Source organism: Kogia breviceps, chromosome 1, assembly GCF_026419965.1.
Source record: "Kogia breviceps isolate mKogBre1 chromosome 1, mKogBre1 haplotype 1, whole genome shotgun sequence".
In the NCBI taxonomy this organism is placed as follows: Eukaryota; Metazoa; Chordata; class Mammalia; order Artiodactyla; family Physeteridae; genus Kogia; species Kogia breviceps.
Window position 1 is genome coordinate 106,545,166 of NC_081310.1, and position 22,162 is coordinate 106,567,327.

At 38.0% G+C, this 22,162-nt stretch overlaps 1 protein-coding gene across 14 annotated transcripts in view; it reads left to right on the forward strand.

Moving 5' to 3' along the window:
• CDC14A (cell division cycle 14A) overlaps positions 1-22,162 on the forward strand; it is a 168,902-nt gene that overhangs the window by 13,568 nt on the left and 133,172 nt on the right. For 6 of the 14 annotated variants that reach the window (XR_010841853.1, XM_067040697.1, XM_067040723.1 and 3 more), the window contains exons 3-5: positions 4,773-4,848; positions 8,863-9,036; positions 16,029-16,121. Coding sequence is in view for 12 of the 14 variants with exons in the window: in XM_067040697.1 (XP_066896798.1) it covers positions 4,773-4,848; positions 8,863-9,036; positions 16,029-16,121 (343 nt within the window). In the remaining 2 variants the exon portion in view is untranslated. Of the gene's footprint in view, positions 1-4,772; positions 4,849-8,862; positions 9,037-12,127; positions 12,174-12,740; positions 12,837-16,028; positions 16,122-22,162 lie in introns of those variants that run through there. The other 8 variants (XM_067040718.1, XM_067040748.1, XM_059077484.2 and 5 more) reach the window with 4 other exon arrangements.

Below are 22,162 nucleotides of genomic sequence, written 5' to 3' on the forward strand. Positions count from 1 at the left end.
GGGACTGGTAGTCAGCAGGTTTTCAGTAATATTTGAATGAGTGAGTGAATGAATGAATAGACGAAACATGTCAGCAGTGCTGGTAAAAAATTTGAAGAGTTGGCATGCGTTATAATGATCTTATAGAATATTTTCATATTTTTTTGTATTGTCAGCACTCTTTGATTATTATGTTAACTTGTAGTGCCTTGCTCAGAGTAGGTGGTCATAAATTTTGTTCAGTGTGTATTGCTTGGAATATAGTTTATCTTTTTGCTGAGGAGTTGACAGTTTTCAGAGGAAACTTCTGATATGTAGAATAAGGTACAACTGTGCTTTAAATAATGATTCCTCTAGGAATGGACCCACTTAAATTAGAGTTTGTTAGAAAAACCAAACACAAAAGAATGATACATCATAAACTTCATAAATCTCGTGAGAAGAGCTAGACATGTAGGGTATAACAGAAAGGCTTCTAGTCCCAAATTCTATTTCCCTTAAATTCTGTGGGTAGCGGGTGACCCTGGTAAACATTTGCTCTGATCCCATTTCTTCATTCTCCCCAGAAGATGACCCTATCTTTCCTTCTCTCCCCACTTGCAGGACTCCAATTCTTTTCATTTCTTTCCTATCAAAACAGGGAAGAATTTGATTTTAGCTATTTCCACTTACTGAATAAAAAGACAGATTGACTGTTTTTCACTTAATAATTCATGAGTTTCATTCTAGGTATTGACCCATAATTTACCAACCTTACAAGGGGAAATTTATATATATATGAGGGATACTTATTCATTTGTTCATTCGTACATTCATTTGGAGGGGAAGCTCAGGGTACTCTGCAATAATAAAATAATATATCCATGGTTTTCCTTGTCCAAATGAGACGAGTTTCCCCTGACTCTAGAAAAAGTGGGGGCCCTTGCTTGGCTGTGGCTCTGGAGGCCTCTTCCTGGGAATGGCCAGAATGGAGAAGACACTATCATGTATCATTAACCTCAGGTTTAGGAGCCCACTCAGCCCTCGGGTTTCTTTATTGTCTCTACACGGCTTATCTCTGCCATTTCTCCTCCCGATTTTCACTGTCCCCAGGTTGATGATTTTCCAGTTCTCTTCTGCCCTGAGCCCCATTCTTTTATTCTCCTGCCTTGGTTCCAAGTACATATTTTATACCTTTTAGCATATTTGAGTTATTTCAATTGTTATCAGTTGATTTTTGTATTTTAACATTTTCCTCTAGCTAATGGTCTGGCCTGTAAATGTGTTACCATTTTCCCCACCTCTGGTGAGGAAGTTTCTTACAAAGAGGCATGTTGTTGGAAGGTGTCTTCTCTGTTCATGGCATTTTATTATACCTAAGTCAGTGATAACCTAGCATGGTGTGAGCAGCTGTGACCATTTTTTCTTCAATGCTCTTGACATTTTCAGAAATGTATTTAGCTTGTTAGAAAATTATATGTATATAAAACTATATTATAAATACATATATATTTTTAGAACTGTAAGCACTGTAAGGAAAGGATATATAAAACGACCTTAAGATAGAATTTGTTGGCTTTATATTTGTCTGTGACAATTCTGACTTTTGAAGACATGTTCTAAATTGCTCTTGGTTGTGCAAAATTTTTGACTGAACTTCATAGTGTGACTTGAAAGCCGTCCCTCCTTTTGTAGGATATAAACGCTGGCCCATTGAGCTTCAAGATATTGTGCGGTTAGAAACCTTCTAGGTTAAGATTGCTTGTTTTTCTTTTACCCTTAACCTGGGGCTGGGGTTAAGATAGAGGTATACATCTTTCATTGTAGCTATTTGATGCTCTGAGCTGTCTCTTTGAGGGACTGTGAAGGGGAGTGGGGACTAGGTCCTCTTCTATTTTTCCACCCTCTCCTGTCCTAGGTCCCAAACTGGCTTTCTGGAACTGTGACCCCCTCGAACAGGAAGGGACAAGAATTACCAGTGCCTAATCTCACTGTTGGGAAAACTGTGAGCCCCTGAAAGGAAAGGACATTGTCCTTAAACATTTCATCTATACCTCACTCATGGTACCTGATTATTTCTCTAGTTATTTTAAATAAGTTATTTATTTATATTTCTCTAGTTGTTTGTTATTTTTGTTTGTTTCTTTTTTAAAATCTTGATCAGTGTTGTTTATCAGCAGAGAACATTTTCTGCAGTGATGGAAATGTTATATATCTGTATTGTATATCTTGGTAGCCATTAGCCACATGTGGCTTTTGAACTCTTGAAATGGGCTAGTATGATGGGAGAACTAAATTTTAAATTTATTTAACTTCAATTAATTTAAATTTAAATAGCCACATGTGGCTAGTGGCTGCCATATTGGAGAATGCAGATCAACTTAAGGACGAGGTCTGTATTTGATTTACTTTTTCTTGTGTTGCTGGAGTATACCAATTTATTTTCATGGTGTTTGGTGAAATAGGTATGTTCATTAACCATGTTGCTTCCAAAAGTACATGTGGCTAAGCTGGCTCTATTGTTAGGAATAGCTTTGAGTCTGGAATTGAAGTTGGCTTATAATGGTTAGTATGAAACTGGAATTAGATGACCTGAATTCTTTATACTTTCCTAAAATTTGTTCACAGTGGGTTAAAAAGCTGAAATAATCTTAACTAAAAATTCCAGATTTACCTTAAAGTTCTCTGTCTCAATATTCATGTTCAAGTAGCAAAAATAAGATATATTAGTTGAGTTTTGCTTACAATAACCCAAGGATAAGGAAATCTCTGTGATAGAAACAAGGCTGCTTTAATCAGTGCTGGTACATACTTATTTGTACAGTCTTTTCATTTTGGTTCTTTTGAGTGGATTCTTGTTCACAGGGCTTGAACTGGTCGGTAATTGTTGTAGGCATGGTTCACGGGTATTTTTTTATACTTAGAGCACAGCATCACACTGGGGACTAGAAAGAGAAGAACTTTTAATTTCAAATTTTTGCAGGTTTCCTTTTTTGGCAGCTATACTCTTACTCTCATGAAACCTGTGTGCAGGAACAGCTAATTTTCATGTTACCTTGAATATAAGGGCGAAAATATTGTCAACTTGTTTAAGATGGATAAAATATACAAGTTTAGTATTCTTAAGTAAGGCAAGAGGCTTTTGGCAGATTTGTAATGACATATCTATGGTAATGTAATTTGGGTAGCAGAAAAAATTAAATAAATCCTAATTTTTATTTAAAAAATTAAATGTCTTTTGGAGATGCTTTTTTTTGGAAACGTGTTGATATTTAGTAAATTTATAGTCCAGGCTAAATTGAATTTGGGCATTAATGAGCAAAATAGTCATAATGAAGACTTATTTGTTGAAGTTTATTATGAGCAGGACATTCTCAAGATATCCAGTCCCTGAGTGAGAAGCTTACACTGTAGTTGGCCAGGTAGGATCTACACTTAAAAAGATAATTCATAGTATATGATAGTATGTGTCGTGGGCCAAAACAGTGGCTCAGATGATAAGTTTTGGGAACTTTGAGAGAAGGGTGGTTAGTTTTCTGTTAGGGTGAGTGCAGGAGGTAGGACTTGAACTGAATTTTGAGGAAACTAGAGGATAGTAGAAAGAGAAAAGGAGAGCATTCCAGGCAAGGAGACCAATCTGAGCAGCGGCTTGGATTAAGAATATGCATGGAGTATTCGAGAATGAGGAATGGACGTATTTGTTGGAATGAAGATTCCATATGGGAACTATTAGGACAGATCAGCCTGGAAGCTAGGGGTGTGATGGTTAGCGCTTTGATTTCTGAGCCAAGGAATTATTCTGAAGGGAGTAAAGAGCCCTTACACATTTTTGAACAGTGAGAGGATATGTGAGAAGTGAGATTTTATAAAGATTAATTTCTAGTGTGGAATATAGGTTGACTGGGCAGGAGAGAGAGAGAATTAAAACACTAAAGATATGAGATGAAGAAAGATCTGGACTTTTTTTGCTAAAGTAGGAATAGAAAAGGAAGGGATGACTTAGAGTAGTAGCTTATTTGATATATAATAACTAAATTAATATTTATTTGAACTAAATTAATAGGAAGTTTCATGTCTGAGCAACTGGGAGAAACAAAATGTTTTCAGCCTGGAGGGCTGATTTGAAGGAAAGATGGGTTGAGTTCCAGGTGATGGAAGGACCCATAGATGGGAAGTACAGCAGGTAGTTGAAGATGGGAAAAACTGATGTTGAGTCTTGGGTTAGGAGCTGTCTGTTTTCCATAGTGTTATCGTTTAATTCATGACAGCAGATGATCTGCAGACTGATGCATGTATCGGAGATGTAAAGGGGTGGAGAGAAGGAGACGAGCCAGGGTGTTATATGATACAGAAAGTCCAAGGAGAATGAAACTGAAAAAAAGACCACTGGATTTAAGATACTTGAAAATTGAGAGCAAGGTTTGAGTGGAATAGTTGGAATTAGAATTTAGGGTACATGAGCTTTATGACTAAGTAGGTGATAAATAAAACCAGGAAGTGTAGGCCACATATATGTTTTGTTGGTTCTTTCAGTGCTTGCTTTTAATTCTTTTACTTAAGGACCTGGCAGGGAGATAAAAGGATGTGGAACTCAAAACTGTCCAAATAGTTCCCTGTTATGAGACTGGTTATAGTAACTGGAGGGCATTGGCAGGGTGAAATCACTAGTTATTTGGATTACTATGATTCAGTCGTATACTAACCTTTATTCCCAAAGATAATTGAAACTTGATTGTAACTTTAATGAAAATAAAAATGAGCATTGATGTTACTGAAAATATCTTTACTAAATACTACTTTTTAAAAAATCTCAGTTTCTATGCAGATTTTGGACCTCTGAACTTGGCAATGGTGTACAGATACTGCTGTAAACTAAACAAGAAACTAAAAGTGAGTATTGTGGTGATGTTTATATTTTAGTATTAAAAATTTGAACTGTGAAATCTAACCAGTGAGGTTGCTGTGCATATACCATTTAGTTAGATAATCTTGATCTTTGGAAATTTAAGTGAATAGTTCACCTAGAGGTTGAAATTGATCTACCTGATTACCCCACAAAGGACATGTTAACCTCTTTCATTTTTCAGGATCAATGGAAACATGAGCTGAATGAAGTCATTGAAATAGTGATCTAAGAAAGAAAACACAAATCCTTTCAGGTTGTTGTTAATGAGTTTATCAAACTCCCTCGTAGGATGATTTTTCTGAAACCTTCAGGTCCACTTCTGGACACTGTTACCAAGCGATGAAGGGGGCTGGCTCATCATTGCACGGCAGGAGCTCTGAAGCATAAGCTTTTTATATCTGATCAAGATTGAAATTTTTGTGTATTTCTTGAATGTCATCTCTGTAGAGTTAACAGCCACGTGAGATTGGTCAACTAGCAGCAATAGAGTATGGATTTTACCTGTTATGACAAAATTTGGGTCATACATTCACTATTCATCTCTATTTTTAAAATTTTCCATGTGGCTTTTTTTCCCTCTTAAATTCTAAGCATATATGAGGAAGAGTGACATCTATACTCCTAGGTTTGGTAAACTTACTTCATCACATAGAAAGAAATATTTATCTTTTTCTCTCAATTTTCTAAATGAGGATCTTAAATAAATGTTTCAGTTTTCAAGGTGAAATCTACACACCGTGCTCTTGAGGATAACCACTAAATTATAATGCTTGGATAGTTTAATCTTTCTGCTGGGTAAAATGTTACTGGCATGACATAGTGCAGTGCCTTGTATATATTATCTGCTTAATGATAATTTTTTGATTTGATTGATTTTTATTGTACTTAGGTATAAAAGACAGTCAATTGTGGAGAATTTCCTGTAAAATACGAATTCACAGATTTTTGTCATTGATCTCAAAACGCTAAATGGACATGGAATGATACCAAAGAGAGATTTTTAAAGTCAAAAATCACATAACATAAGATCTGATGTAATCAGCTTTTTAGGGGATTAATTTCTAAAGTAGTGTCTGACTCAGAAATACATAGTATGTACATTCCTTTAACTAAACCTACTTACATTTAAAAAATTTTTTATTTTTATTTTTTAGTCATATTAAATTTTAAAATTTTCTATTTTTTTAACATCTTTATTGGAGTATAATTGCTTTACAATGGTGTGTTAGTTTCTGCTTTATAACAAAGTGAATCAGCTATACATATACATATATGCCCATATCTCCTCCCTCTTGCATCTCCCTCCCACCCTCCCTATCCCACCCCTCTAGGTGGTCACAAAGCACCGAGCTGATATCCCTGTACTATGTGGCTGATTCCCACTAGCTATCTATTTTACATTTGGTAGTGTATATATGTCCATGCCACTCTCTCACTTCGTCCCAGCTTACCCTTCCCCCTCCCTGTGTCCTCAAGTCCATTTTCTACGTCTGCATCTTTCTTCCTATCCTGCCCCTAGGTTCTTCAGAACCTTTTTTTTTTTGTTTTTTTAGATTCCATATATATGTGTTAGCATACGGTATTTGTTTTTCTCTTTCTGACTTCACTCTGTATGACAGACTCTAGGTCCATCCACCTCACTACAAATAACTCAATTTCTAAACCTACTTACATTTTTCAGAAAAGAAGCTACTGCCTATCGTTTAAAAGATAAAGTTAAAATTTTTGTAATCACCAAGGAAGCAAATAATATCTCCAAAAGGATTTAATAAAAAATATTAAATGACTTTTTATGGATGAATTAACAAGGAAAGGATAATTCATAAATAATTAAAATCCATTTCTTCCTTTTGAGGACCTAGGAATTTCTTCACTTTCTTGATTAGTCCTGTTAGTATGTAGTTGGTATGAACTGGGTATTATAATTAACAGTGTAGAACCTGTCTACTATCTGGAATGATTGGAGAGAAAGGAATCATTATCAGGAAAAGAAATTTTCTGGTCTGACTCAGTGCTGTATATAACAAGTACATAAGAGTAGATGGATTGAATTAAGACTATTTTACTATCATGGTCTATATTAAACCGTATGGGTAAGCATATACAAGGACTTGTTTTGATTTTTTTCATTTACAAAGCTTTCTTTCAACATTATACAAATTTAATAAAGTTCAGACAGTCCCCTCGGTTCATTTCAGTGATCAGGTAATCCGATGGATGCCTGGAATGAATGACCTTTTTAGCTTTAGTACAATTAGTGGGCCCCTTGTTACTTGCTGAGGGAATGAATTTTAAATGTTAGTAAGTCATGGGTTATCTCAATAAAGCATACCAAGTAGAATCTCTTTATCAGGAGGAAAAAACTTACGTTACCAATTCAAAGCCGCAGTCGCTTCAGCCTTGTAGAATCTGTTTCTTCAGCTCTAAAATAGGGCTTATAGAGCTCTCACAGAAAGGTGGTTAGGATTATATATGTACAGACGTTAGAAAATATGTGTAAGAGAGCTTTGTAAATTTTGAAGTCCTATACAAAAGAAAGTTACTAAGGTAACATTTGTGAATTCTGATAGGAAATACAATAAAGACAGTTCTTCAACAAAGTTTACGAACACCTTCTCAGTCTCATAGCTATCATTTCCATATACGAAAGCTATCCAATATCATTTTAGGAATCCAAATTTGCAAAACTGTGTATGTTATTTAATTTAAAATGTATCAATGATTGATAGGCTAGACTAAGAATTGTAATCTTGTACTTCAAAGAATCCATAAACTCCTGAAATTATATATAAAATTTTGTATGTATTTACATTTTTCTTCTGAGAGGATTCATAATTTTTTAATAGGTTCTCAAAGGGAATTTTGGCACAGACAATGCTAAGAACACTGGGCTGGAATATATGAGCTTCTAAAAGAGAAGACTGTAATAATTAAAGACAAGGTAGTGGTATTTTGAAAAGCAGAGTACCTTTTTCAAAGTTAATCAGTTAAGAAAATCTTTCAATTACTGATTCAATAATTTGACAATTTTATAAACATAATATGATTGAACTGGCTTTTTCTAAAATAATCAACACAGTTTTAACTGTTGATTTCACTTTTCCTCAGAGAAAAATAAAACCCCAGCCTGCGGGAAACAAGAGTGTCTCTGAAAAAAGGGGACGTTTTCTAGGGCAGTGATTTTTTTTTTTTTAATACCTGCTCTTATGAATCAACAGGACAATCACAGTAATCTTGGGGACAATTTAGAAAGATTTAAAAGAATATTGACAGAAATGTAATTTTAAATGTACAAAACATCCCACATGGCCCTTTCAAGGTAAAAGAAAATAGGAGAGGGGGGCATGGTGAAATGGATGATTATATTAAAGCACTGAAAGTACCTGGCAGATGGTGGGGCTCAGGGAATGTCCTTGTTGCTGAATGAATCAGTGCAGTAATCCTATCTGGTAACCAGGTACCTGCCACGGTATCAGGTGGTTGTACACAAGCACTCTTTTGATACAGTGCTCAGACCACCCTCTTATAACTACAAAAACATGTTGAAGATTTCTTCATGAGGTTATCTTCTGTTGCAGGTTCATGGACTTTTGGGGGAAGAAAAGCAAGCTACATTCTGGAGAGTGTTCATGTAGTTTAAAGAGGTTTCAGGGGTGCTAAAACAGTGTTAATTCCCACAGGAGTGAACGTACATAGAGTTTGCAAGGCCTAGAGCCCTTTTGCCCATTCAGAAGCCTCAGGCAAGAAAAGCCCCTTTTATAGAGAATCCCCAAATGCCTTCAACTATATTATCAACCTGATCGATTAACCTTTATGAGCAACTTTTCTTGACGTTTTGACTTCTACTTTGATCAAAGGTGCCATTTCATTAAATGAAACATACGGGGTTTGAAACAAAATGGACCATAAATAGACACCGTTTTCTTTTTAAATAAACTATTTGATCTGTTTTATTTTAGCTTTAAATAAAAATATAAACCGTATTTTGTTTTGTACAGCCAAAGAAAATTTTCAAGAATATCCCTTTCCTGGGAAAGTTGGAGGTAAAATATGTAGAGGTCATGGCTGCTCACAGGAAGACCTGTTCATTTTATCACTTTTGCAATGGAATGACCACTGATTGCTATGGAGACGCTGATTGCTGCAGCCATTACTGGGCTAGCCTAGTCACTGTAAGAGAATGATGCCTTGGTCACCATGGTCCCTGTGCTGTAATCTGCTTAATCTGACCACCATCATTGGCAGAGCTTGCTTGTTTAGGGAAGTGCATGGGCTCAGTTTTTTTATTATTATTAAAGGGTATATAATCCAGGCTGCACTAATGTCTTCCTTAGCTTAATCAGGCTGATAGACACAGCTTAAACATCACATTCTAACCACACGACTTGAAGATTTTACTTTTAAGCATGGCAAACGGCTTGACCGAAAGGCTGCCCCCCAAATCTGTTTCTTTAAATAGGCCATTAACTCTTCTGTTTTTGTTTTTTGGCTTTGAGCTTAATTGCATCACCTTTTGATTTTGAATGGTTAAGTAGTTTGTGGTCTCCTGACCTAAGCTGAACAAGTGCATGATTTGTGTCTGTCACCATAATTCCAGGATAGCCTGGGGTATTTGTGATTTGTGTAGCATGTCATCATTTTCTCTCTCTGAGTTGTCGTGGCTTGTTTTTCACAAGGAGTGATCCCATTAGAATGCAACTTTTCACATAGCTTTCCTTTCTGAGATAGAAAATGTCTGTCTGGGGTCAATATCCTCATCTTAGTTTGTATTTTGCTAATATGGCAGTCATTGTACTTGGTTTTACAAGTGCCATCAAACATTTATATGCTATATTACATACTTGTCATGATTTACATAAGAGTGGTAGAATTTAATTCTCACCCAGGGAAGCAGTACAGGTCTGGAAATTTACATAGGTTTGCTTACGTTAATTGATAGATATTCATTACTAAATCCCATCTTTTAGTTACTATTTTTTTACCTTGTTAAATGAAACAATTATTGTACCTGTAATTAAGATCATTCCATTGGACCTTGCTGTGCTGTGAATGCATCCCTAGGTACTTATTCTCTTCCATTTGTAATAAGCCTTGGCTAATATTTTCCCCTTGTTTAGCATCAAATATTCATTAGACTTTGAGCACTTAGGAGGCTAGAGACTGGGGTTCTGCTTCCCTTGTTACCATGTCACTCAGCACTGTGCTTGACACACAACAGCTGCTCACTTCATGCTGATTAAACCATTAGAGCTTTCTTCAGCTGCAGTATCCCAGCACTCAGATTCAGCAAACTGATTGCCTATGGGCTGCTTTCAGTCCACAGACATGTTTGTTTTGGGTTTTTTTTTTTTTGGCATGAATGCTGTTTAAAAATTTTGAATTCATGGTCAACATCTGTAATTTATGGAAATTTTCATTAAATTATAGATTTCTGGCTTCTTTTAAATATTGCAGTATCTGATTTGGGCCCAGATTCCTGCATGAGAGCTTGGTCTGCATTGGGTAGAGCATGCTTTTCTAGTTTCCCAGCTGACCCACTTTAAATTCTTGGCCCTTGAGAGCATCTGAATTTGGAAGCTCTGGAATAACACCATTATTTATTTATTTATTTATTTATTTATTTATTTATTTATTTTTGGCTGAGTTGGGTCTTCGTTGCTGTGCGTGGGCTTTCTCTGGTTGTGGCGAGCGGGGGTTACTCTTCGTTGCGGTGCGCAGGCTTCTCATTGTTGTGGCTTCTCTTGTTGCGGAGCACGGGCTCTAGGTGTGTGGGCTTCAGTAGTTGTGGCTCGCAGGCTCTAGAGCACAGGCTCCGTAGTTATGGCGCACAGGTTTAGTTGGTCCACAGCATGTGGGATCTTCCCGGACCAGGGCTCGAACCCGTGTCTCCTGCATTGGCAGGCTGATTTTCAATTACTGCACCAACAGGGAAGCCCTGGAATAACACCATTTAAAGTAGCGTAGTTACTGAAACATTAAAGGAACTTTTTCCTTAGGTGTTATCAGCTGGAATGCAAGAATTTACAAATTGTAATAAAGTTTCCTGAGGAATCTGGGGAAATATGTTTTCTATAACATGCTTTTAAAAGTCACATGGCATGATTTGGAGTTCCTAAAAGAATTTAAATGTCTTTTGGGGCTACTTGACCAGATGGACGGTATTTTAGGATCCATATAGAGCATTTCCAGGAATGGGGCCTTTTCCCACATTTTCATGCAGCTCTTTTCCAAAATTTAGCAATATCTTAGCACAGTGGATTTCAGTGTGTGGTCCCTGGACCAGCAGCATCAGTATTAACTACCAAGGAATTGTTAGAAATGCAAATTCCCTGGCCCTTTCCTGCTGAATCAGAAACTCTAGGGGCGGGGCCCAGCAATCTGTGTTTTAATAAGCTCTCTAGGTGACTCTGAATCAGTCTGTTAAGAGGATGAAATACAATATGGTAATATAATAAAATATAATTTTGATTGAAATTTAGTTTGTTTTCTATTTCTGAAAAGTTTTAAAATTATTGACCAGTTCAACCTGAGAATTATTTAAATTTTGAACCGTGAAACTTGTTATGGCCTTATAATTGAGAATTAAGGTTTACACAAGTTATCAAGCTCAGTGAGAGAGTTCTGGATTCCTCCCATCTACCATACTTGTGGAAAGCACTCTCATCTGACCTGGGAGCTATTGGCCAAGTGTGGTAAGCCAGGCCCTCCATGGCTCCAGGCTTATGTTCTCTTGGTAAAAGAGAGACACAGCATGCTCATTATACTTCAGCCTTGCCCAGGACCTCTGGTTTGGAAGTCACTCTGTGTCTGGTCAAACTGGACCCCTTTGGCACTGTCCTACTGCTTTGAGAAATAATGGCATGTAGCAAGTGACTAATAAATTTTACTGTTGTTGTTATTATAGAGGGCTGGCTGTGTCCACTTAGGTTAAGAAGATTCAGAAGGCTATATACTCTAGTTTCCAGATAGAAATCTACAATATAGTGTGGATAGTGGCTGCATTTTATAATTTGCAATGGGTCCTGTGCAGCCTTGCTGCAGAGCAGACAAATAGTCCAGAGGTCTTAGTATTCCTTCTGTGACATCCTCTTCTTTATATTTAAGACTATATTCATTTGTTTTACTGATTTCTAACTTTACTTTGCTATTGTACACAGTGTTTTTGTAATCTCTAAGCTTTTCATGTAAAGCAGAAACAATCTGTATTAGAGCAAGGAGCTCACTGAAAGCCAGAGGTGATGGTATGATTTAGCAAGTAATCTCCATGAAGGGCGTGTCCGGTACACCGGACTGTAGAGGAGGCAGCCAGGTAAGGAAGAGGCAACTGTCCAGTTTGGGGGCATGAAATTCTCCTGATATTAGAGCAGAACTTGAAAAAATATCTACGGGGCTCATTTATAAAATAGAGTCCTATTGTCTGCAGGACTTTCTTTTCTTGCATGGTAAAGTTCTTCCATATGAAAGATCTCAAAGGATGAGCCAAATGTTCCTCTAAAGGCATTTAGTCATCAGTGTGCTTTGATATGTAATAGGTAGTTTTTGTTTTTAATATAAGGACATGTTTAATATTTGGAAGGAGAAAACGTTAAAGAGGTTGTGTAGATCAACTCAATCATATAAAGCACCAGCTAAACGATGGGCAAAATGTTTTGTTATCCCTGAAATTTTTCATCCTAGTACCAGAATATATCCTCTGTTGAACAGTGTTACTGCTGCAAGACTTGGGTATGCTGACCCATAAGAGGAAGGCCTGGCTGTGACAGGGAGGGAAATTAGGACAAGGCTTGTAATATATAAGATTTTTCTCTGTTGTTGTTCACTTTGAATTAGTTTTGATTCCTTGAGTGAGAACTCACCTCTCTGTGATCTGACCTAGGAGATATTGGCTAAGCTTCACTAAACAGAAGATCATTTCTTGACTTGCAGTGCTGAGAAAAACACTTGAATTCCAAAATATCTAACCCTAAGCAAGGTAAATGCTAGGAGTTTTAAAAGCTTTCCTAAAAGTCAGATAGAGAACTCTCATTTTAAAAAGTCAGTTATTGTAACGTACAGCATGGTGACTACAGTTAATAACACTGTATTGCATGTGTGAAAGCTGCTGAGAGAGTAAGTCCTGAAAATTCTCATCACAAGAAAAAAAACCTTCGTGAGTAGGTAGGGTGACAGATGTTTTAAAAAAAGTCAATTATGTTTGCATCCTGTAGGCAGCTTCCAACAGGAGGTATTTCATTTTATTTTTTAATTTATTATTTTTACTTTTAGCTGCATTGGGTCTTTGTTGCCGCACGTGGGCTTTCTCTAGTTTTGGCGAGTGGGGGCTGCTCTTGGTTGCGGTGCTCAGGCTTCTCATTGTGGTGGCTTCTCTTGTGGCAGAGCACGGGCTCTAGGCGTGCGGACTTCAGTAGTTGTGGCTTGCGGGCTCTAGAGCGCAGGCTCAGTAGTTGTGGCACGCGGGCTTAGTTGCTCCGCGGCATGTGGGATCTTCCTGGACCAGGGCTCGAACCCATGTCCCCTGCATTGGCAGGCGGATTCTTAACCACTACGCCACCAGGGAAGTCCAGGTATTTTAAAATAGTTAAAATTTCTAGGTAGATTTTGTGAAGGATATTCTTTATGTGATATAATTTCTGAAAGCTAGTAAAGGTAAAAAAAATTCTTCCCTTAAAATTTAATTTGTATTATATTTACTTTAAAAAATGTGTAAGTATACAGCGAAAAGAAAGTTTCCTTCAGAATTCTGTCCTCATGGTTCCCATTGTAGGATGGTTCTCTGCATTCCGTATACTTTAGAATTAGAGAGAAAAGCAAAAAAGAAGCAAACACAAAAAGTTCAAAAACAATCCAACAATAAAGACCATTGGCGATGAAAGAAGAGCAATATAGGATTTTGTCACTGTTGGCGAGTAAATTTGTAAAATAAATTTAATTCCACATTATTTAATGATAAGAGTAGCTTGTTATAAAACCTAAACTCTTAGTAGAAAAGGGCATCGAAACAGATAATTTAAACTTCCTCAGAGGTGTGTTAGGGATCCAGGAAATGAAAATAGTGAGAGGCTGAGAGCCAGAAGAGCTGAGTCCTTGTGTTCCATCTGACTCATGTTAACGGGATCCTGGCCTCTGTAAGTCAGTCTTTAGGTAGTGTAGGATTTAGAGACCGTAGAAGAAGCTTAGGTCTTAAGAGCCTTGATTCTTCTTTCAATAAATCAAACATAACTTATTGATGGAGATAAATCACTGGCAAAAACAAACAAACAAACGAGAAATGTCCAGCAGGTAACGATTCCAAATTGAGAAAGCAAGTAGACAAGTGTCAATGCCACTGATGGTGACCTTGAAGTCTTTAGATAACTTGTGTGCTTTAACTCCACTGACCTGAATTGGATAAAATGTACTCTTTTTTAAAAAGTTTATTATTGTTGTTTTTAAATATACTCTTTTAAACTTTATATCATAGGGGTATTTTAGTAAGCTTGTCTGGAAATAAGGACTTTGGTAATAAGAGACCAAACCTCAAAGAGGTTTGAGGCAAACACTTATTTTTCAAAGTTCAATTTAAAAGAGCAGTGCTGGACTTCCCTGGTGGCGCAGTGGTTAAGAATCCGCCTGCCAATGCAGGGGACACAGGTTTGAGCCCAGGTCTGGGAAGATCTCACATGCTGCAGAGCACCTAAGCCTGTGTGCCGCAACTACTGAGCCTGTGCCTTAGAGCCCGTGAGCCACAACCACGGAGCCTGCATGTCACAGCTACTGAAGCCTGCGTGCCTAGAGCCCGTGCTCCGCAACAAGAGAAGCCACCACAGTGAGAAGCCCGTGCATCTCAACTAGAGAAAGCCCATGTGCAGCAACGAAGACCCAATACAGCCACAGATAAATAAATAAATTAAAAAAAAATAAAAGAGCAGTGCCATTTTCAGAACATGATTCTTGGTTATCAAAGAAATGCCTGACTTGGGGTGGTGAGGGTTTCTAGGCTTACAGCCATGATGCATAGAACTATGTTTTCTGTGGTTACACATTAAAGCCAGAATGTTGCTGTCATCTTAGAATGGACTTCAGAGTTTTGGAAGAGTTTCTTTTCCTTGTAGAAAATAGCAGGGTAAAGAAAGGTATATAGTTGAGTTCTTACATTTTTAAGGGGGCTCTAAAAGCAGATATTCTGTGGGTTGTGGTTAGTATGTAGAGTATAAAAAGCTGCCTTTCTAGTCAGTATGAATTTATAGATAAATATTAAAACGTACTTATGTGTCTGTATTTTGAAAACCATTTGTCCATTTTGAAATATGAGGAAAACCATATAACTGTTTTGAAATATGAGGAAATGGAGTGGATTTCATTGAGTTGTATCATGTTCTCGTTGTTTTATGTCTGAATTTTTAATAATAATTTGATTTCATTTTAACAGATCTTTTTGTTTTTACCTTCTTTTCATGTTTAGCATGTATACAATATACTATGTTGCTTATTTTGGATTTAGTTGAGCATGCAGCATATTGCCTGTCATATAGCAGCTGGTGCTTAATAACTGTTCGTTTGAGTCCATGAATTTAATATATGGCTATTGTATTAAGATGTTTGCTGACATAATCCTTTTGATGGTTCATTTTTTTCCATTAACCATTTATTTTCAGGTAATTAAAAGGGGATTTTTAATAGAACATTATAAAAAGAAAATATTAATATTGGTGTTCTGGTTAATATAGACATTTAAACATTTTTAGAGAGGAAAATAGATTGGTTGACACATTTAAAAACAAATGGCATAATATGAAAAGCATAGATAAATTTTCTGGGAGTGGGTGTGGTGTGTACATATAAGATCAAGAGTAAATCTTCAAAAATGATTCCTGCTATAATAAATATGCCAATAATTTATCTCCCATTGTATCAGTCTCCTTTCTCGGAGAGAAATATATTTGGTATGTGCTAATACTTACATTATGATTGAGCTGTAAAAAGTATGAGATAGAAAAAAAAAAAGTATGAGCTAGTAACCCTCCATCCCGTACTACTTATGTATGAATGCCATAGAAATTGAAGTCGAATGTTGTTAAATTTCACTGATTGTGACATGTATTTGAAAGTTAAGAGACGATGTTTTTCTGTACATTTCAACATTCTCTCTGTGGTTACACGAACTCTTTTTATTCCCTCTTTCTAGTCATACAGTTTATCACGAAAGAAAATTGTGCACTACACCTGTTTTGACCAACGGAAAAGAGCAAATGCAGCATTTTTGATAGGTGCTTATGCCGTAAGTACTTTTTTCATGATTATTTTCTATAATCAGTCCAATGGAATGCTAACACTGTCAAATAAAATCCAGGCCACTTTTTCAGTGGAATTGGGAGATGGTGAAGATTATTAGCAGCTTGGGAATTGATCTGGAATGGAAAGTGTGGACCAGTATTGATTGTCTGTTTACTCTTGGATCTTATTTTCCATTAGCTAATGAGAGAATCTTGGGACTGCAATGTGTAGCTTGTATTCCACAGTTATATAGGTGTTTTTTTTTTTTTTTTTTTTTTTTGTGGTACGCGGGCCTCTCACTGTCGTGGCCTCTCCCGTTGCGGAGCACAGGCTCCGGACGCGCAGGCCCAGCGGCCATGGCTCACGGGCCCAGCCACTCCGCCACATGTGGGATCTTCCCGGACCGGGGCACGAACCCATGACCCCTGCATCAGCAGGCGGATTCTCAACCACTGCGCCACCAGGGAAGCCCCTATAGGTGTTTTTAATAAAAAGAATACCCAGAAAGGATATTTATAGGAAAAAATATATAGTGGAAGATTATTAAAGACTTAATGGTTTCCTTTTTTGGGGGATAGGAGGAAATCCTTGATTGCATGGGGGAGGATTATTATTATTATCAGTCCATTTATTTATCTATACGAGTGTTTGCAGTAAGCAAACTGAATATAAATCCTGCTTATATTGCAACATCCCTAATGACTAGACATGACTTTTCAAAAATAATTTTGATTAGAAATTTTGTTCTCTGTAGGCACTAAAATGTAAATGTGAGTTCCACATGAATGTGCTACACTATTTTGTTGTGAATACTTCTAGAATTTTCTATATATACTGGGATTGGGCAGGCAGGGGAGAGAGGTGTCCTTTTCCCTCTCATCCTTCAGGGGGGTTGGTGTTTCTCTAAAGCCCGGAAGCTCACTGCTGCATGACCTTTCAACGGCCTCCTTCTGAAGACCTTGATGGAAGGAGGCACCAGCTACTAGACATCAAACTCTGCCACATCAACCCAAAAGCTTTGGGGGAAAAAGCCCAGCTGTGATGTTGAAAAGACTGTCAGCTGTTGCAGGGTGTAGGCTGAGGATAGTGGCAGGCTGACAGCCAGACTGCAGCCCGGGGCCTTTTTTCCAGAACTGAGATGCCCAGCTCTGTCCGCCTTTTCTCATCAGGATGTGGCTACAGTAAAGCCTTGGGCCATCCCTTGTGGTACTTTTCTTTCCTGCTCCATAGAAAGCGTGCTATAGTATTTGGAATCATGACTAAGAATCAGAAACACAGTTTTTCATCCTAAAGTGGCTCTGGGATGAGGGGTAAGCCACTTTATCTTTCTTAGCTTTACTTAGTTTCCTTATCTGTAAAATGAGAGGGTTGGATATAATGACCTCTAAGTTTCCTTCCAATTCTGAGGATACTAGGATTATTTGTAGTGCCAGCCAGGCTCTTGCTTTTATTTTAAGAGCATGCATGAAAAACTGGCTGTTGGCATGAAGGTTCAGTGAAGTGCTGGTAAGCTGGATGAAGCAGGCGTGCTTATTTTTCACTTTGATAATTATTGTTTATTTGAAACTGATAATTGACACCGTGTTTAAAATATGGAGAGTCTGTAATAACCTCTGGATTCAAGCCATGTAAACAAGCATGTCTTCCTGAGGGGTTTTGTGATGTTTTTGAGCATGTTATTCATGAATCCTTTGTCACAGGGATTGCCGTCAGGAAGAGGTCATTTGCTACTCTCTCCTTCCCCCCTCTTCCCCTCCTTCACCCCTTCTTTCTCTTTTTTTCTTTCTTAATGCCCGTCCTTCCTGTTTTTAGTGTCTTCCTTAATTTCAGCTTGGCACCTTTGGAATTTTGAATGGAAGTTTAGTTCTAATAGATGCGTTGAGCTTGGGGATAAAATATATCTTCTAATGCAGAAGTTTCCACCACTTTAAAGCAGCCAAATGAAAGAAAGGCAGTCTGAGGAAGTGCTGAGGGCAGCATGATCTTGTCTTAAATGCTGGTTATGGTCCTGAGAAGCAGTGTAATTATTATTTTACTAGTCATTTCCCAGTTGATTTTCTTTTCTAATTTTAGAAATGTGTTCCCCAGAAAGCTTTTTGACACAACCCTTAATAAAAATGAGAACCAGGAATTGTAAACTTTCCTTAAAGGAAATTTTGTGCCTTACTTTGTATTATATGTATGCATTTAATTGTTGACTCAAGTATTTTAAGAAGACAGTAATGGCATTATACATACATCTCAGCTAAGATTCATATGTATTATATATTGCTATTTGGATAAGTCATAATCTCCTGGGGGAATCTTCTTGGACATAAAAGACTTTTACTTTTGGAGTAGCTGTGTAGCCAAATGGGGTGAGCTATGTACATGTGTATTTTTCAGAATCCCCAGCAGTGAAGGTGTTCCTCTTTTTTTTTTTTTTTAATTTTTGTGGTACGCGGGCCTCTCACTGTTGTGGCCTCTCCCGTTGCGGAGCACAGGCTCCGGACGCGCAGGCCCAGCGGCCATGGCTCACGGGCTTAGCTGCTCCGCGGCATGTGGGATCTTCCCGGACCGGGGCACGAACCCGTGTCTCCTGCATAAGCAGGCGGACTCTCAACCACTGCGCCACCAGGGAAGCCCGGTGTTCCTCTTTTTAATATGTGGTATCAGCCCTCTGTCAAGGGGCACTGACGACTAATTTGTACTAAGACAAGCCTTTTTCCCTGAGCCTTATTTTTCTCATTTGTAAAATTTGGTTAATACCAGGGTTTTCTGGTCTACTTCACAGGATTATTATCAAGGTCAAATATCTAACTGCCTGTTTGATAGCACCACATAATATATCTAAATGATATGTCACATTTACTGTGGCAGAATATTTTATTCCTTCTCTCCACAAACCTATTTATTCCCCTACTCATTGTCTTTTTAGTAAATGAGCTACCATCAGCAACTTACGGAATCAAAGGATAGTAGTCATTTTGATTGCTCTTGCTTCCTCTTCCCACATTATACTCATCAGTAATTTCTAACTCTAAAACACATATTGAGTCAGAATACTTCTTTCCCTCTCTGTTGCTATCACCTAGTCCAAGCCACTGTTCACCTGGATGCCCACCACAGCTTCATACATTGTCTCCTTTTCACACCCTTGCTTCCCTTTAATCCAGTTGCTGCACAATTGTCAGAGTAATGTTTTAAAGCTATAAATTAGATCATGGCCCTCTTTCAAATCTGTCTAATGATCCCTCGCTCTTCTTGGCATGAAATTCGGCCTCCTTACCAATGCCATGAAGGTCCTCCCTGATCTGGCCCTTTTCTCCCTCTGTGATCACCTTACTCAAGATGCTCCCATCACACTGGCCTTCTAGCCGTGGAATTGCAAGTGTGCTCCTGCCGGAAGGCCTTGATATTTCTGTTCTCTCTCTCTCCTCTCAGGTTTTTGCCTCAGACCCTTGCATTGCTTCTTCCTTCGGATCTGATGTCACCTCCTCAGACAGACTTTCTCTTGAGTTTTACCTTGCTTCCTCCACCTCCAGTCACCCTCTAGCCCTTTGCTGTTTTAGTCATTTTTTTGGTAGCGCTCTGCTACTTGAAATTATCTGGTTCATTTGTGTATTTACTTGTTTATTATTTCTTTCCTAGACTAGAGGGAAGGGACCTTGTCAGTTTTGTTCATTGCCGTGTTTAGGAGGTGATAAACCATTTAATCAGGGGTTAGGCTCAGGCATTCACCGGTTGAACTGGAAACTGGCCACAGTGGGGCCTTCCTGCTGTGCTGAATCATGGGGAAGTCCAGGGTCGGGGGCGGGGTCCCGGGGAAGAGACTAGGTGGCCAGCCTGGAGGGGGCGGGAGGATTTACCAACTGGAATGGAACTATTTTGGTGCTTGAACACTGAGCATCAGTTTAGAACTGTGCCCAGCCTATGGTAGATGCTCCTTAAATATCTACTGAATGAATGAATAATGGAACGATAAAATATGAAAGAAAGAAGGAAGGTGAATTTCTTTGGGTAACTTCAGAGACAAACTGAAAATGATCACATTGGATCAAATTGGACATAAAGTTTAAAGTCATGTCTTCCTCATTACTGGAAATATTTGCAGTAATGATTGATCCAACCATGTTTTTTTTTTTTCTTAATTTATTTATTTTTAAAAAACTTTTGGCTGCATTGGTTCTTCGTTGCTGCACAAGGGCTTTCTCTAGTTGTGGTGAGTGGGGGCTACTCTTTGTTGCGGTGTGCAGGCTTCTCATTGTGGTGGCTTCTCTTTGTTGTGGAGCACGGGCTCTAGGCATGTGGGCTTCGTAGTTGTGGCACTCGGGCTCCGTAGTTGTGGCTTGCAGGCTGTAGAGCGCAGGCTCAGTAGTTGTGGCACAGGGGCTTAGTTGCTCTGTGGCATGTGGGATCTTCCCAGACCAGGGCTCGAACCCGTATCCCCTGCATTGGCAGGCGGATTCTTAACCACTGCACCACCAGGGAAGTCCCTCAACCATGGTCTTTAAAGATGCAGAATCAAAGCAAAGGTTATAGACCAAGGGCAGTACCTCTATACAAAGTCACATCACTATCTTGCTTCTTTTTTAAAAAAATTTTTTGATATACTTTGTTTTCAATTATTTTTATTATGGTAAAATACTATGTGTAAAATTTACTGTCTTAATGATTTTTTTCTTTGTTTTTTATTATTTTTTATTGAGGTATAACTGATATAACACTATATTAGTTTCAGAGGTACAACAAAATGATTCAATATCTGTAAATAATTGCAAAATGACCACTACAACAAATCCAGTTAACATCTGTCACCATACATAGTTACCAAAAATCTTTTTTCCTTTGATGAGTCTTAAGCATTTTTAAGTGTATGTATAGTTCAGTAGTATTAGGTACGTTCATATTGTTGTGCAACTATCATCCCTTGCTTTTGAGTGTGACATCTTGTGCAGACATTATGTACCTACAGAGTCAGGGCTTTGCCTGTGGTTTCTCTGTTAGGTCATGACTTTAAGTATGTCACAGAAGCTTTTGTGTTTCTATTTCCTTATCTGTAAGTGAGGGAGAGCCTTTTTATGTTTTATCTCCTAGAGGTGTCATGAGTATCAAAAGGGAGATAAAATACAGAGCATCATGTTCAGTAGGAAATCCACAAACCCTTCTCTGTGGGTGATCTGAAAGCCAGAGTTGCTGGAATGATGTGGCCACTGGAGATCACAGTGACACTCAGCAGATGACAGGCACCCATTTCAGGGCAGTCCCCACTCATGAAGCATCTCTTTATCCCTAAGTTGTGACACTGTGCTCCTTGAGATGGAGGGCTCAGATTTGAAGAACGGACCAACTTTGTTGGAAAGATGTTTCCCTTCCAGGACAATACTCAGTGCAGTTTCTGTTTTAGAGTTAGGATGCTTAGATTATCATAGTATCCAAAATACTCCCATATGAATTTGAAGAAGATGGCTTTTAAAAAATTAAAAGCATGAATTAATTAGGCTCTTGCCACATGCTTAGAGACCAAATCCTCACTTGTTTCTGTATTGTTTTCAGTTCACAGAACTATGGTAAAGAGATCAAGGAGAATTTGGAGCAGGCCATGATGATTGAAGTATTGGAAAATAATTCAGAGTTAACGAATTAAGAATTTTTTCAGCTATGTGGAGGATTCTGGTTACCACATTGTATGTTCCTTAACGTACTTGTTAAGGCCTCATATTGCTAAATAAGGGGTCTAATTATGGATTAACTGGGACTGGCCTGAACCAGATGTCATGTCTGAATCAGGGATGACAAGGCTAAGGTTTGTAGACTTTCTAACCATATCTATGTCTGCTATTTGTTTTGTAGACTATACTTAAGGCCTTAGCAGTTATATTATACCTCTAAGTCTACTACTAATTGCAAAGAAGCCATTCTCCATCTGGTGTAGTGGTTGAGAGCAAAGACTTCAGCAGAGCCACAGGCTTGGCCTTGAATTCACTTGTTTTTTGTGTGTCTTGATCAAGTTATTTAACTCATCCAAACTCCTGTTTTTTCCATCTTAAAACAGAGATAATAACA